This window comes from Semicossyphus pulcher, unplaced genomic scaffold (assembly GCF_022749685.1).
Source record: "Semicossyphus pulcher isolate SPU_LCO1_2020_fin unplaced genomic scaffold, fSemPul1.0.p SCAF_20, whole genome shotgun sequence".
Classification (NCBI taxonomy): Eukaryota; Metazoa; Chordata; class Actinopteri; order Labriformes; family Labridae; genus Semicossyphus; species Semicossyphus pulcher.
In genome coordinates this window covers 6,698,185-6,713,898 of record NW_027211694.1, presented here as the reverse complement: position 1 = coordinate 6,713,898, position 15,714 = coordinate 6,698,185, and the positions used below count along the sequence as shown (strand labels likewise).

Here is a 15,714-nt window from a genome sequence, read left to right as displayed (position 1 = left end):
AGTCACATAGGTACATCTTGAAGTACATACATAGGTACATAATTAAGTTCATACTTAATACATGGTTAAGTAAATATATAGTTATGTTCATAGACATTTTATACAAACATAGATAAGTACATATAGGTCATACATCGGTACGTTATACAAAAAACATGTTTGTACACACATAGTTAAGTATTTTATGAGCATACATTCTCAGGTACACACTTAGTTAAGTACATACACAGGTGCATATTTCGTTATATACTTACTGTCATACATACTTACATACAATAGATCTACGTAACTGTGTATGTGCTTACCTATGTATTTACTTAAATAGTTTTAGCATGTCATAAAAAAGTCATACTATAGCATGTCATAAAAAAGTCATTGTATAGCATGTCAAAAAAAGTCATAGTATAGCATGTCATAAAAAAGTCATGGTATAGAATGTCATAAAAAGTCATACTATAGCATGTCACAATATGGCATTTCATAAAAAAATCATAATATAGCATGTCATAAAAAAGTAATAGTATAGCATGTCAAAAAAATCATGGTACAGCATTTCAAAAAAAAGTAATGGCATAGCATGTCATGAAAAAGTAATAGTATAGCATGTCATAAAAAAGTCATAGTATAGCATTTCATGAAAAATGTCAGTTTAGTATGTCATAAAGTCATAGTATAGGATGTCATAAAAAAATCATAGCATATCATAAAAAATATCAGTTTAGTATGTCATAAAAAAGTCATAGTATAACATGTCATAAAAAGACATAGTACAACATGTCATAAAAAAGTCATAGTATAGCATGTCATAAAAAGTCATAGTATAGCATGTCATAATATGGCATTTCATAAAAAAGTCATAGAATAGCATGTCATAAAAAAGGTCACAGTATAGCATGTCATAAAAAGTCATAGTATAGCATGTCATGAAAAAGTCATAGTATAGCATATCATAAAAATTCATAGTATAGCATGTCATAAAAAAGTCATAGTAAAGCATGTAATTAAAAAGGCATAGTATAGTATGTCATAAAAAGTCATAGTATAGTATGTCATAAAAAGTCATAGTATAGCATGTCATGAAAAATGTCAGTTTAGTATGTCATAAAGTCATAGTATAGGATATCATAAAAAAATCATAGTATAGCATATCATAAAAAATGTCAGTTTAGTATGTCATAAAAAAGTCATAATATTGCATGCCATAAAAAAGTCATAGTATAGCATGTCAAAAAAGTCATAGTATAGCATGTCAAAAAAAGTCATGGTATAGCATGTCATTAAAAACTCATAGTATAGCATATCATAAAAAGTCATAGTATAGCATGTTATAAAAAAGTCATGTCATAGAATGTCATAAAAAGTCATAGTGTAGCTTGTCATAAAAAAAATCATAGTATATCATGGAAAATGTCAGTTCAGTATGTCATAATGTCATAGTATAGGATGTCATGAAAAATGTCATTTTAGTATGTAATAAAGTCATAGTATAGGATGTCATAAAAAAATCATAGCATAGCATATCATAAAAAATGTCAGTTTAGTATGTCATAAAGTCATAGTATAGGATATCATAAAAAAATCATAGTATAGCATATCATAAAAAATGTCAGTTTAGTATGTCATAAAAAAGTCATAATATTGCATGCCATAAAAAAGTCATAGTATAGCATGTCAAAAAAGTCATAGTATAGCATGTCAAAAAAAGTCATGGTATAGCATGTCATTAAAAACTCATAGTATAGCATATCATAAAAAGTCATAGTATAGCATGTTATAAAAAAGTCATGGTATAGAATGTCATAAAAAGTCATAGTATAGCTTGTCATAAAAAAAATCATAGTATATCATGGAAAATGTCAGTTTAGTATGTCATAAAGTCATAGTATAGGATGTCATGAAAAATGTCATTTTAGTATGTAATAAAGTCATAGTATAGGATGTCATAAAAAAATCATAGTATAGCATATCATAAGAAATGTCAGTTTAGTGTGTCATAAAGTCATAGTATAGGATATCATAAAAAAATCATAGTATAGCATATCATAAAAAATGTCAGTTTAGTATGTCATAAAAAAGTCATAATATTGCATGCCATAAAAAAGTCATAGTATAGCATGTCAAAAAAGTCATAGTATAGCATGTCAAAAAAAGTCATGGTATAGCATGTCATTAAAAACTCATAGTATAGCATATCATAAAAAGTCATAGTATAGCATGTCATAAAAAAGTCATAGTATAGCATGTCAAAAAAAGTCATAGTATAGCATGTCATAAAAAAAGTCATAGTATAGCATGTAAAAAAAAAATCATAGTAAAGCATGTCATGAAAAAGTCATAGTATAGCATGTCATAAAACAGTCATAGTATAGTATGTCATAAAAAAAGTCATAGTATAGCATGTAATAAAAAACGTCACAGTATAGCATATCATGAAGAAGTCATAGTATAGAATGTCATAAAAAGTCATAGTATAGCTTGTCATAAAAAAAATCATAGTATATCATGGAAAATGTCAGTTTAGTATGTCATAAAGTCATAGTATAGGATGTCATGAAAAATGTCATTTTAGTATGTAATAAAGTCATAGTATAGGATGTCATAAAAAAATCATAGTATAGCATATCATAAAAAATGTCAGTTTAGTATGTCATAAAGTCATAGTATAGGATATCATAAAAAAATCATAGTATAGCATATCATAAAAAATGTCAGTTTAGTATGTCATAAAAAAGTCATAATATTGCATGCCATAAAAAAGTCATAGTATAGCATGTCAAAAAAGTCATAGTATAGCATGTCAAAAAAAGTCATGGTATAGCATGTCATTAAAAACTCATAGTATAGCATATCATAAAAAGTCATAGTATAGCATGTCATAAAAAAGTCATAGTATAGCATGTCATAAAAAAAGTCATAGTATAGCATGTAAAAAAAAATCATAGTAAAGCATGTCATGAAAAAGTCATAGTATAGCATGTCATAAAACAGTCATAGTATAGTATGTCATAAAAAAAGTCATAGTATAGCATGTAATAAAAAACGTCACAGTATAGCATATCATGAAGAAGTCATAGTATAGCATGTCATAAAAAAAGTCATAGTATAGCATGTCGAAAGAAACGTCACAGTATAGCATATCATGAAGAAGTCATAGTACAGCATGTCATAAAAAAAGTCATAGTATAGCATGTCATACAAAAGTTGTAGTATAGCATGTCATTAAACAGTAATAGTATAGCATGTCAACAAAAGTCACAGTGTAGCATGTCATGAAAAATGTCAGTTTAGTATGTCATAAAGTCATAGTATAGGATGTCATAAAAAAAGTCATAGTATAGCATGTCAAAAAAAGTCATAGTATAGCATATCATAAAAAAGTCATAGTATAGGATGTCTTAAAAAAATCATAGTAAAGCATGTTAAAAGAAACGTCAGTTTAGCATGTCATAAAAAAGTCAGTATAAATGTTACTTCACTATGTACTTTAGCATACATTATCAAACAAAATCTTTATCTTAATGTTACTGTTTAGGTTCATACATCAGCCTGAATTTGAGTTTATATCCTGCTGTTTTACTGTCAGGTGCAGCCCTCCACATCCACAGCTCTACTCTGGTCGGTGTTGAATGGCTGGTAAAAAATGTCACTTACAGGCCAAACTGCTACATTTGCTTCACATGGGACAACTCCGTACGCTTCTTGTTCTCTGACCGCCAGCCCTTCCCACGATGGGACTGCTTCTTTTGGCAGCTTCTAGAGACCTTGAGAACTAAAATAGGAGACCCTACAGGCTTTGATAACAGGTGGAGTAAGCCACCTTCTTGTTTCACATTTTAAATCAAGAATATATATATATATATATATATAATGGGGAAAAATGACCCACAATATTTTTTTGGGTGCTTTTCAGTTTAATGCAACACCTTACACTGTTTACCGAGGATCCAGATGGGGAGTATCCAAACCAGGATGTTGTTTGGGAGAAGTTTGAGAAAGCCTTTATTGCAGCTGCTGGGCTAATCACACATTCCCCTGTGCTGAGGGACTACCTCTACAAGGGCCTAGGAGAGCTTCAGCATGACAACATCATGTATCTGGAACTTAGGAGCGGCCTCTCAAGGGTATGCGGTTGTTCACACCTGATTCCCAGCACTGTAAGAGTCATAGCAGCAGCATCAGTAATAGTGGTAGATCTGATATTTCAGCATTTGTTGACTGTGATAGCGTAGTGCAAATGTTAGATTTGTGTAACCCAACCAAACCTTTGTATTTGTTTCAGACCTATGAGCTTGATGGAACAATTCACGACAAAGTCTGGACTGTCAAAATGTTTCAAGAAGTCACAAAGAAATTTAGAGCAGATCATCCAGACTTTTTTGGGGCGCGTATCATAATCTCTGTACACAGGTACTGTATCTATTGGTTCAAAAAAATTCCACAGGAAAGACACTTCAATAAGACATGTTCCCTCTTATATGAATGCTTAATTCCTTATTATTTGTTAAATTTGAGAGAAATTATCATTAACACAATTGAATAATTATTAATTTCAAGTTGAGGTCCTGAATTCAAAAACAGCTAAATGTACTTGTACGAGATGTTCCAATAGCCTTGTTTACTTCCAGAAAGTGATTCTCATACTTAAGCTTGGCCATTACCAAGTACCCTTCAAATACCACTTCTATAACTAAATACATTATTATTATTTAAGTCATAGGTCACACTAGTAACCCTACTAACTCTGTATAGACTATGCTAAAAACAAGCTAAACACCTAGAGACAAGCTAGCAGCCCCTTGGCTAGTGGCTATGTTCTAACATCCCGTGTCAGCTAAAGATTGTTGGAGAAACCCTGATTTTAACATAAAACTGTTAAATTTTTTTCATTAATTTTAATTCTTGATCTTCACTTTAGATTTAAAGAAACTCAAAATAAAAAAAAACTAAGTGTGTGAAAACAGTGATTGCCTACAATGTGCTAGCTTTGACATTAGCTTTAACGTTACACTCGCCACTAGCACAGCCCTGTTCCTCTTGCTGCTCTAAATCAGTAGGTGCCACTGGCAGCCTCATTATATATTTTTGTTACTGTTTTTTAACCGCCAAAAAATTTAAGGTATCAAATCGATGTATTGAGGCATACTTTAGTCAGTATAGCCTCTTTCCCACTGGTCAAAAAACCCGCTAACAACTGCTGACACTCGGCTTTGCTTTTGCTTCGTGGGAAAGATTACAATCAGCATTCAGACCCTGGTCAAATGGCTCTGCAGTAGACCCGGGTAATTATCGCATCGGCTCCGATCGGCAATGATGGGAAAACAAAACCCATGTCGACACACTAATCTCCACCCCCTTTCCGGCGCGATGCTATGCTCCGTCAGTAACTTCTGCGACTCATGTCATCTCAGCTACAAATTCTGCCCTTCTCCGTCCAAGCACGCTCGAACATCGCTCCAAATTTGTCGGCGCTCTAAAGAAAGGCCGTAAAAGTAGAAGAAAACTGAAATACTTATGTTGAAAGTATTAAAAATTGTACTTTAGAAGAGCGTAGCATACTGTATGTTGCTTTTAATGTGTTTGCAATTGATACAACAGCTACACTTAAACAAAGGCCAACAGCTATAAATGAAAAAAAACACCAAAGTTGTCATTGTATTATCTGAAGGACTTTCACATAAGCTAAGCATCTCATTCTGTAAATGTGACATGTAAAACTGCACATTAGATGCCTTGTTTGCGAGTCTTGCTGTGCCTTGTTTGCTCGTTTAACTTTGTGTCATCACTGCTTTTTTCTTTAGGGCTCTGGGTGTATCTGAGGTCAAAGCAGCAGTGAAAGAGGCCATTCAGCTCCAAAAGGAATTCCCGGATCTTGTGGCAGGATTTGACATGGTCGGAAGTGATCAGTCTTGTTGAAGCTCTTATTTGATGATAACAATAAGCTCTTGTTAAGTGGTAATGTTTTGTCTAGTCCCTTATGAGAGTTTGATGTCGTTATGGTTTGCAGGTTGGTAGGGAGGACAGTGGGAGGACTCTTTGGTACTTCAGGGAGGCTCTTTCTCTGCCGGCTGAACTGGGTGTCACGCTGCCGTACTTCTTTCACGCAGGGGAGACTGGTGGGTGGATGAAAACTGCAAAATACGTTATAACTTTTAAAGAAATACTTTAACTCCTACTTCTTTGTCTGTTTGTAGATGATGAAGGCACTGACGTAGATCAAAACATTCTTGACGCCCTACTCTTCAACACCACACGCATCGGGCACGGCTATTCTTTGGCGCACCATCCACTCGCCAAAGAACTTTCTAGGAAAAGAAACGTGGCTGTGGAGCTGTGCCCCATCTCAAACCAGGTCAGATAACCTATTAGGATTCAAACAATAAAAGCTATATGGCTGCATCCAATTGCCAATCATCTGGACTTGCAGATTGAACTCTCATAGACATTTTTCATACGTTTTGTTCCGTGTTAACCGTCACCGCATCGAGGCTGCAAGGGTGCTGGAAGACGACGGGTATAGATGTGCGATGAGATGAATCTCTTGAGCTGATGTGAGATAAATTGAAATTCCCAACCCAAGTTATTGCAAAGTATATTTACTTTTTGTTATTGACAACTTTTACCTGCAGGCATCTGTTGAATTGCAGTCACATGGTCAGAAGGTGCAAGCGCCAAACGAGGACCCTCCGACCTTAGAGGGACAAAACGTTTGCATTTAAAGCTCATCAGAATAAACACAATCAAATCCTGCAAATAGCCTTTTCATATTCTGTTGCATTAGGTCTAGTGAAGTCAATGCTTGAGGTCTCTAGTTGATTTGGATGGACTTAAGCATTTAAGAAGTTTTAAAGCCTGGAAATTTGCATTTACCCTGTCTGATTGTCTTCATATATCAATTACCTTGCTGTGTTTTACCTCCAGGTGTTGAAGCTGGTGTCAGACCTCAGGAACCACCCTGCAGCTGTGCTGATGTCAGAGGGCCACCCACTGGTGATCAGCTCTGACGACCCGTCAATGTTTGGCACCACAGGCCTCTCCTACGACTTTTATGAAGCCTTTGTTGGCATTGGAGGGTTAAAAGCAAACCTGGGCACTCTGAAAGAGCTGGCTGCGAACTCCATCAGGTGAGTCAGCTTTTTTCTTTTCCATATTTACTAAGAGTTTGTTCTTGGATTGGTTCTCTGATGTTGATTCATTATTTATGATAAGCATGGGCACAGTCACTGGTGCTGTAAATAACTATAGCCACTTGTGTAATCATTCAAAGCTGAAAATAGTCCCCAGGAGATTCAGGAGACAATTTACTGATCGATATCATTTAATAAAAATTAAATCATTTGGTTACAGAGAGAGGAGAGACAGACAGTTTTGAGCAAACAACAAAAAACGTGTAAAACATGGGTAGTCAGTGTTAAAATGGCAATTAAGCTTTTAAATTATTTGCATTAATTATTAATGATTATTCTAATTGCAGGTTCAGCTCCCTGCCAGCTCATCTGAAGGACACAGGTCTCACCATGTGGCAGAAAAAATGGGACGCCTTCATCACTGATCATCCTTGATGAGCAAATCCTTTGGATCCTGTTGACCTTGACACGTGTTTAAAGGTTTAATCTAAAGCAAACATCTAGAGGTGGTTAGCAGTCTTTATTTGAACTCCTCTTTGGAAAACATGGGAGAAAACAGCTTAACAAGCTGTCAGGTACTTTTCAGACGATCTCCTGGTCAGACATTTGACTTTCTGATCAACTACTGTAAAATAAACACAAGAACAATAAATAAGGCTGCCATTGAGAAAAGCAATTAACTTTTCTTTTAGTTGCCTCTGCGGAGTATTCAAAGTTGTCAATTTTTCAATCTTTCGTCATCATAAAAACAGAAGTTTCACACAAAAAACTGTAAGAGAAAATGTTCTGAAGGACACGTTTGTTTTCCAACGTAATTACTTTCCGTCACAGTGATCCGGTTCACAACTTTGCTCTTTCACATTTCGAGTCTTGTGGCTCCAAGTTGTCCAGAGCAGAAAGTGAACTCGCCCCAAAGGCAAGCAGTCATTCTACATCTGTGGCTCATTTACTATCTCATCTTTTCCCCGCCAGTCTCCCAGGATTTTTTAATGACATGTTGAATCTTCCAGCTTTGACCCGTGCACTGCTGAACAACTAGTTTGTAATAGCCATCATCACCCTTCGCGACTTCAAGACATCTCTTTGTTTCTTTGTTCTGGATTTGTCCACCCTGGGAATAAAAAACACAACACTAAAACATTCCTTCTCCTCCTGTCTGTCCGCTTTAATTTAAAACTGTTTTACGTACCTGTTTAAAATCCCACAGCAGGTGTAGCTTCTTCTGCAGTATGCACTCGTACAGTCCCGGGTCGACTCCAGTGTCGAGATCCACCAGACAGCGGTTAGTGTTGTACTTGTGAGATTTGATTCCACCAATGAAGAGTTGTCCATCAGTGCGATAGAAACAATGCTGCACAGAAGCACAGTATTTATAATAAAAAAAGAAAAGAAAAAGCCACTCTTTGCATGCTCTTGAATCTCTGAACAAACCTGAGGGGTGTATGTATGGCATTGGTATAAAACGGGCGTGTTCCCGGGCACTGGGCCTTGGTCAACACAGTAATTCGGTGTCAGTCCATTTATCAGCTGCAAAGGGAAGCAGAAGAAAAGGCATGCATTAAAAGCATCCATTGTAAATTATGGCACTACATACATAACATACAAAGAAATCTAATGATGTAACTTGAGCGGCTCCAACACGATTTTTGTTGTTGTTGTCATGAAATGTCTTTATAAAGCCAAAGTCAACAAGGGTTCATTGTTGATCTTTGCAGACACAGACAGGTGACAAAATGTTCTTCATAAATTTAGGTTATTTGTTTCTTATGAACACGTAAATCTTTCAGCTCTAACATACAAAGTCTTGTTATAAAATAATGGTTAAGGTATTTCCCCAAAAAGCGTGGCACTGTAGCTTTTACTGATTATCCTGAACCAACTGACTTGCTTTTCTTTGACTTCATAAAGGCTATGTTTCTAGAGAAAAGTGTCCCAAAGACAACTGTAGATTCAGATTTTAAATGCAGTCATGTCTGGTATTACTTCTACTCACCACTCCATAAGCTAGGAGGTCCTGCAGAGGCTCCAGCGCAGGGTAGACATTATCCATATACCACTTAAAGGGTTTGCAGTTCAGCTTCTCTCTCAGCTTTTTCCTCTCGGACACATCCCCGATGTCTATCCCATGATTCTGTGGGAAACCGCAGGGTAAAAAGGTAATAAAGAAAAGATTTTGATCAGGAGGAGGAACTAGAGTGTTCGAACTGTCAGTCACAACCTTCAGAACACTCTTTTACAAGGCCATAGGTGTGTAACTGGATGGAAGAAGTTTTAATTTATATGAGTAATAAAGTGTCTTCCTTACCTCTAGGGGAATGCCCCAGTAAAGGTTCACATTATGTTTATATTCATCCAGCCAAACCTCTGCCACCCTCAGTGCATTGCGTCTTACCATTGAACTAAAGTTAGGGAGGTAAGGCTTCCTTGCACGTTCAATGTGTGCAATTTTAGAGCAAGGTATAACTTCTATGCTTCCGCCACATAGCCACACCTGCCAAAACACAAACGGTTGGAAATATATAAAGAGCATTTTTTAAGGGACACACACACATACACATGATTTATGCAATTAGACTATTTCTAGCACAGGTATTTAAAAGGAACTAGAATTGCCGTCTTGCCGTTGTATGTCTCTGCCAACTAGTCAAGGTGAAGTTACATTTCTGTCTGTGTAGACTCTAGATGTTGGAGTTATTAAACAAAAGGTGTTAAGTGTATGTTTTGGCGAAATGGAAGTTAATACTATCGCGACATGTTTGATTCCAGTGAGAAATATGCTGCCCTCACTCAGAGACTATTTTTCCAGAGGAGGAGGGAGTACTGATACAGAGCTTTGACACATGATGCAATCATCATCAGCGTAAGTTCAATATTAGCGAGATCAAAGAGCCTGTTGTGGATTACCAGAGAAACAGGAGGTGCCTAATAAAAAAAGGGCAGATAAACATCCTAAACAAATCTACATCAAAAACAGGTGAGTACACTGCTATTTAAGATCCTGCAGCAACATACTCTGTAAAGAAACCAGTTTAAACACATGGAGAACACACACAACTATTACATGCTATGTTTATACAGTACGTGTATATACTGGATAGAAACAGGTTACTTCTGAACTTCCACATCTACAGCTCATTTCAGAGTGTTGTTTTTAGACTTTAAGAACTATGTTTTAGTCACTATGAAATATTTAACCTTACCCGTATGCCCAGCTCCACATTTTCCCCACCATATATTTTCATTCCACCATCAAGACTTCCGATCTCTCCGAAGAACTTGCGATCAGCTACAAGAATCCCCATGACGGAGGGGCTCCTGAGGACAGGGTAGGACTCGTCAGAGAATTTACAATGAATGAAAAACTTTTGAGAGAATAATTAATCACAAAAGCCTAAAAAAATCTTACATACTGTATAGATGTGTTTTCAGTTGCAGAGGACATGAAAAGCCTGAATTTCCTGATTTTATGGCCTTATAAATACTGAAAGTAAGGGGTTAGGAATTCTTTTTTTAAAGCATAAAAGAGATCCCTTACATGCTGGTAATAACAGACTTTCAAAATAAGAGCTACGATTATGGATAAACAAAGTGGTACACACTTACAATATTGTTTTATGCCGATCAGTGGTGTTGTAAAAACCAAACACTTAAAGAGTAGGGATGCACGATATTGGATTTTTTGCCGATATCCGATATGCCGATATTTTACAACTCATACCGATACCGATATTTTGTTCCCGCACACCTCATTGCAGAGATCATCAACTCTCTTCTGTATTGGAATTAGCGTACAGTATAATGGTGATACTCTTATCACATTTGTTACAACGGTCGGGGTGACGGGTCTTGAGATGGTTAATCAAGTTTGTAGTGTTGAAAGACTTTGCCTCGGCTCCTCCTCTCATCACCGAAGCTGAGCAGTCATTGCAAATAGCAGTTTTGCTATCTATTTCGGACACTTTGAAAAACTTCCACACCACGGACATTTTGGCTCCTAACTCTCTCATGCTCGTCTTCGCGCCGGGGACATTGCACCGAGGTCGGGCATTTAATCAAGTATGCAGCAACCCATTATTTTAATCGGTTAATTATATCGGCGGATATCAGCGTGTTGGCCGATATCATTTTTAAGCCAATATTGGCCGAGACCGATAACGTGCCAATAATTTCGTGCATCCCTATTAAAGAGAATTTGACTGTGACAATATATTATTATATCAAGCACTTTGTTTGTTCTTTTTACCGCACCACAAGCTGCCAACTCCCAAGTCATAAATTATCCTATTACACCGCTATATTATGCAAACATCCACCATTGCGACATCTGTAAATACTAAAGTCCCTAAGTGGAGGCTGAAAGCTAAAACAAACTCTACTAAAGAGAAATATTTTGGAGATTTTTTACCTTCAGTCACATATTATTCACAATGAAACTGGACTTCTGTGGCTTAAATGATGTAAACCAAAACATTATTTCAAAAAAATATTTGATGAATAGATAATAATGTGCTGATTTGCTTTCTAGCTTACTTAGGTAAAAAAAAAATCAATCCAATTCTTATATGTCAGTTAAAAATGTATGTACAAGAGTCCCATAGCCCAAATTAGCATTAGCAAGGCTGCAACAGGGAAACAGCTGGCCAAGCTTTCTCAGAAGGTTGAAACCAAACCTGCCTACCAGCACCTCTAAAATTCACAGGTTGTGCAGGAACTTACTTGCCAGGTTGTGACTCGTCTTTCAAAGCATACCACTCGGGTTTGAAGGACTCGTACATGCACCACAGACCCCAATCGAAGGCATGAGCATATGTCTTGTATGGCGTCAGTGTCAGGTCATCATAGCTGACCTTGTCAAACACTGGTGTCAGTATTACAGTGCGATCCTCCTTAATGCGAGCTAACAATGGCTCTGCCCTGGAAACACAAACAAAACAAAAAGGGTAATCGCAGGTGTATCGCCGCTGTCACACAGCAACCATCAAAGAAAACGGAGCTGTGGCAACTCAGACAACTTAAACCAACCATTGCTCATGGACTTCTATGTGAGCATCCAGGATAGCCACCACGTCCCCGACAGCAACCTTCCATCCGGACAGTCTGGCCTGGGTTAGGCCGAGCTGCTCCTGGTGTCGGACCCTCTTCACCAGGCCTGGATGCTCCTCGTGGATGGAGTTTATGTATTCATCTAGTTTGTCCTTTAAATCCTCTGGAGGGAAGATTTTATGAACTGAAGTCAGTTTTAAAAGTATTAAAACAAGACTCTCCTCGTATGAATGTTGTAGGAGAATTTTAGCGTAGCCTAGCATAAATGGAAGACTTTAGTTTTTGAACGTATTACTTAGAGAGCTTTATATGTGCTCATAAGCGCCATTATAGATCTGTCTTTCTGTCACTGGTCGTTATGCTAGGCTAGGCTAACTGTCTCCTTTAACGTAATGAAATATAAGTGTTATTATCTCATTGAACTCTCATGAATGGACCCACCATCACTGCTGTGATCATCCACCAGTATGATTTCTTTCAGCAGCCGCGCTGGTGTCTTGTCTATGATACTGCGGATCGCTCTTTTGATAATTGACAGAGCCTCGTTCAGGTAGATTAAGACAACGCTGATGCTGGGCAGATCCTCTGGGTACTTTTTCTCGGCACACCTGTCAGGAGGAAAAACAAAGTACTTGAGTGATTTTAAAAGAGTTGTGGCATTTTTTCTACATCAAAAGAGGAAATCAATTTTCAGAGGGAAACTTAGGTTGCAGATGTTTCTCTGAAAATTTTTAAAACGTATTTTTAATCATCCACTCTAGCCCCGAAAACATTCTGCGCTATACACACTTATGTTAAAAATGTGTCTGTGAGTGAAGCAGTAGCTTTTCCAAGTTGAAGGAGTTGAAGTTGAAGATTGTCCTGACCTGTTTTCTTTAATATTTTAGAAAGTATAAAGAGTAGAAATGTTAAAATCATAAGCCATCATGTGCTGAAGATGATGAACAGTTTAATAGTTTAACGGTTTCTGTAGCTGAAAGTATGCAGAAGTAGTAGCGGTCCAAAAAGAAGAATGATAAGAAGGAAAAATAAAGAACAGCGTTCATGCTGGAACAGCAGTCTCAATAATAAAGACCAGCATAACGTCTGTGTACAATTGACTCATAAGCCGCGCCCATGCACAACTGTTCGACATTTACCTTTAGATTTAGCTTTAACCTTTAACCTTTAACATTTAGATTTCGACTTAACACATACACTTAAAGCTCCTGTGAGGAGTTTTTAGCTGGTTATGAAACAGACTCAAATTAATTCTCTATATGAGCTACAAAAGCAAACCAGACCATCAGCGACAAGATTGATTATTTCAGTATAGTTATTTTTAATGCCTGAAACCACTGGCGGGGGGGAGGTGTCAGATGAAGCGCTAAACTGCACGCTGCCTTTGTTTACACTTTCAAGGGGAAACATTTTCAGTGTGTGGTACATATGACTGATGAAAACCACCACTTAAGCATGTACAGGACAAAATCAACAAAGAGATAAGACGTACGGCTTTGTCCACAGGGGGCAAACTGAACTGAAAACTGAACCAAAATGAAAGTTCCTTACAGGAGCTACGTTTAGATTTAATATTTAGAATTAACATTTAACATCTTTTTTTATCGTTAAACATATTGTAAAAAATGACATATATATAAAACATATATTACACACATTCATTCACAGTTAAAGCCGAACTGAAGTGAGACGGTCTGGCTTACTCTTGGGTCACCAAACATTGCTCCAGTCGCCTAGCAACAGGTGGCTAGCGGGCTAACTAGCTAAATAAAATATACACTTTTACAAATATAATCTAATATAAATCATCACTTACGGGCCTCTATACGTGTGTGTTGGTGAGTGTGTGTGCAGACCCTTGTGAGACCCTTCCCTCTGCATCTGTTCTGTTGTTTTGCTTTGCACAGAACGTTTTCAGGAGGGGCGCTGTTGTGGTTCCCTGAGCCAATCACAGCGTACAGGTGAGTGTGGGAGTGGTTCAAATTAGCAACTGAGCCCCATTTTATATCTAGAACAGATTGTTAGCCGTTAGCACGCAGATGTCTGTTTATCGAGATTAATAAGAAGCTAAATTGTCGTCAGATCACGCTGATGGGAGCCAGGATGTCGTTATGGCCGATTACCTTCCGCCTGCTTTCTCTCTCCACACGCACTTTTTTTCCTGCATACGCAGCAGCCTGCTGATACCTGATTGGTCAATATTACTCGGACTACAAGCGTAGTTCAAACAGAACACTTGCCTTCGTGAAAATCCACGTCCCTACCTACAGATTCTACATTTCTATTTAGAATCTGTAAATAGAGATTGGGTCTACAGCAACTAGGAGGTTCAGTGAACCCCCACCAAACTATGCCTTGCAGTTTGTATGAGTAACATCGTGGAGGTGGAGATCTGTCTTTCCAGTTATTACCGGAAGCTAGAATCACCTTTTTGGCCTGGTGTCGGGGATCTGTCTGTTGAGGGGCAGCCTGTCGCTGAGGAAGGCGTTGTAGCCGTAGCTCTGAAACAACTTCTCAGCCTCCTTCTGCTCCTCCTCCGACAGCCCGTCACCCCACTTTCTGAACAGAGGCGAGTTGGGGTACAGCTTCCTCACCACCTTCTTCTCCTCCTCCTTCACCTCTGTGTCCTTTTCTGCAACCAGTTCCTTCTTTTCAATCTTATTCATCAGAGACACTGTTGACACAGGAGAGTTTTAGTGTTTGTAGTTACTTGGTTTTCTTAAGCCGGGGAACGACAGATGCCTGAGCAAACATTGACTCCTCCCTGATGTTTGAAGCGCATCTTATTAAGTGTTGTTTTTGGTGTGGTCATTATTGAAAGCCACGACACCAGCTGGTTAACTGGGGTTTTGAACTGTTGCTTGAATCTGATTTTTATAAACAAGCAATCAAAAGACTAGCCAGCATTTTAGTTACTGTAATATGTGAAAGTGTTTATTTTAGAATATATCATATCATTGGATTACAGCTAGGACAGGTGGTGCAAATGTTCTTATTCCTATAGCCAGCTAATAATTAGTCGACTATATTTTTTACTTTAAAGTGTGAATAAACAAAATAAAGCTGGCAGAATAAAAGAAAACATATATACATATATATTTACCCCCCTAATGTAGTAGAGTAGAGGTATTTATCAGCACAAAATGGAAATAATCAGGTAAAGTACTTGCAAGTACATCAAAATTGCACTGAAGTGCGATACTTGAGTTGATGTAGCTGCTTTCCACCATCTGGGTACTTTGACATTTGAATCAACAGATGAGGGCTCTCTGGCTTGTCAGTAACTTAAAATCCAATTCAAACCTATTTTGTGATTTCAAAATAAAAGCGAAAAGAATCATCTGTTGCACTCACGCAGCCTGTTGATGTCTTCTTCCATCTTCTCCATCCTCTTGAGCATCCCCTGACCCCTGATGGAGTCATTGTGGTGGGCCCTCTGGAGTCTCTCGGAGTGGGTGTGGACCTCTCTCTTGATGGAGCTGAGGTATGACAGACCAGCGATCCCGGCTAAGACGAGAAGTGATCCTTTAACCCAGCCAGATCTCAT

At 37.5% G+C, this 15,714-nt stretch overlaps 2 protein-coding genes across 2 annotated transcripts in view; one reads left to right on the top strand and one right to left on the bottom strand.

Annotated features, from left to right (window-relative positions):
* Positions 1 to 8,280, top strand: part of ada2b (adenosine deaminase 2b) — a 24,068-nt gene extending 15,788 nt beyond the window's left edge. Inside the window, exons 2-9 of the mRNA XM_069670886.1 lie at positions 3,584 to 3,803; positions 3,911 to 4,121; positions 4,280 to 4,407; positions 5,799 to 5,889; positions 6,005 to 6,113; positions 6,192 to 6,349; positions 6,919 to 7,121; positions 7,472 to 8,280. Of these exons, the coding sequence (XP_069526987.1) occupies positions 3,584 to 3,803; positions 3,911 to 4,121; positions 4,280 to 4,407; positions 5,799 to 5,889; positions 6,005 to 6,113; positions 6,192 to 6,349; positions 6,919 to 7,121; positions 7,472 to 7,559 (1,208 nt within the window). The 3' untranslated portion in view covers positions 7,560 to 8,280. The remainder of the gene's footprint in view (positions 1 to 3,583; positions 3,804 to 3,910; positions 4,122 to 4,279; positions 4,408 to 5,798; positions 5,890 to 6,004; positions 6,114 to 6,191; positions 6,350 to 6,918; positions 7,122 to 7,471) is intronic.
* Positions 8,074 to 15,714, bottom strand: LOC138599811 (probable polypeptide N-acetylgalactosaminyltransferase 8). The gene is made up of 11 exons (XM_069671568.1): positions 15,522 to 15,714; positions 14,595 to 14,841; positions 12,609 to 12,775; positions 12,147 to 12,330; positions 11,841 to 12,038; positions 10,325 to 10,439; positions 9,430 to 9,615; positions 9,118 to 9,255; positions 8,556 to 8,651; positions 8,314 to 8,475; positions 8,074 to 8,235 (listed from the first exon to the last, which is right to left on the bottom strand). The coding sequence occupies exons 1-11, from the start codon at positions 15,712 to 15,714 to the stop codon at positions 8,074 to 8,076; spliced, it is 1,848 nt and encodes a 615-aa protein (XP_069527669.1).

Excerpts from the sequence above, each read along its gene's own strand:
- LOC138599811 (XM_069671568.1), bottom strand. The coding sequence starts at position 15,714 with ATGAGATCTGGCTGGGTTAAAGGATCACTTCTCGTCTTAGCCGGGATC. Across the intron at positions 14,842-15,521 it reads AGAAGACATCAACAGGCTGC|TGTCTCTGATGAATAAGATT; the intron begins GTGAGTGCAACA and ends CTGTGTCAACAG. Across the intron at positions 8,236-8,313 it reads TGCTGTGGGATTTTAAACAG|GGTGGACAAATCCAGAACAA; the intron begins GTACGTAAAACA and ends TTTTATTCCCAG.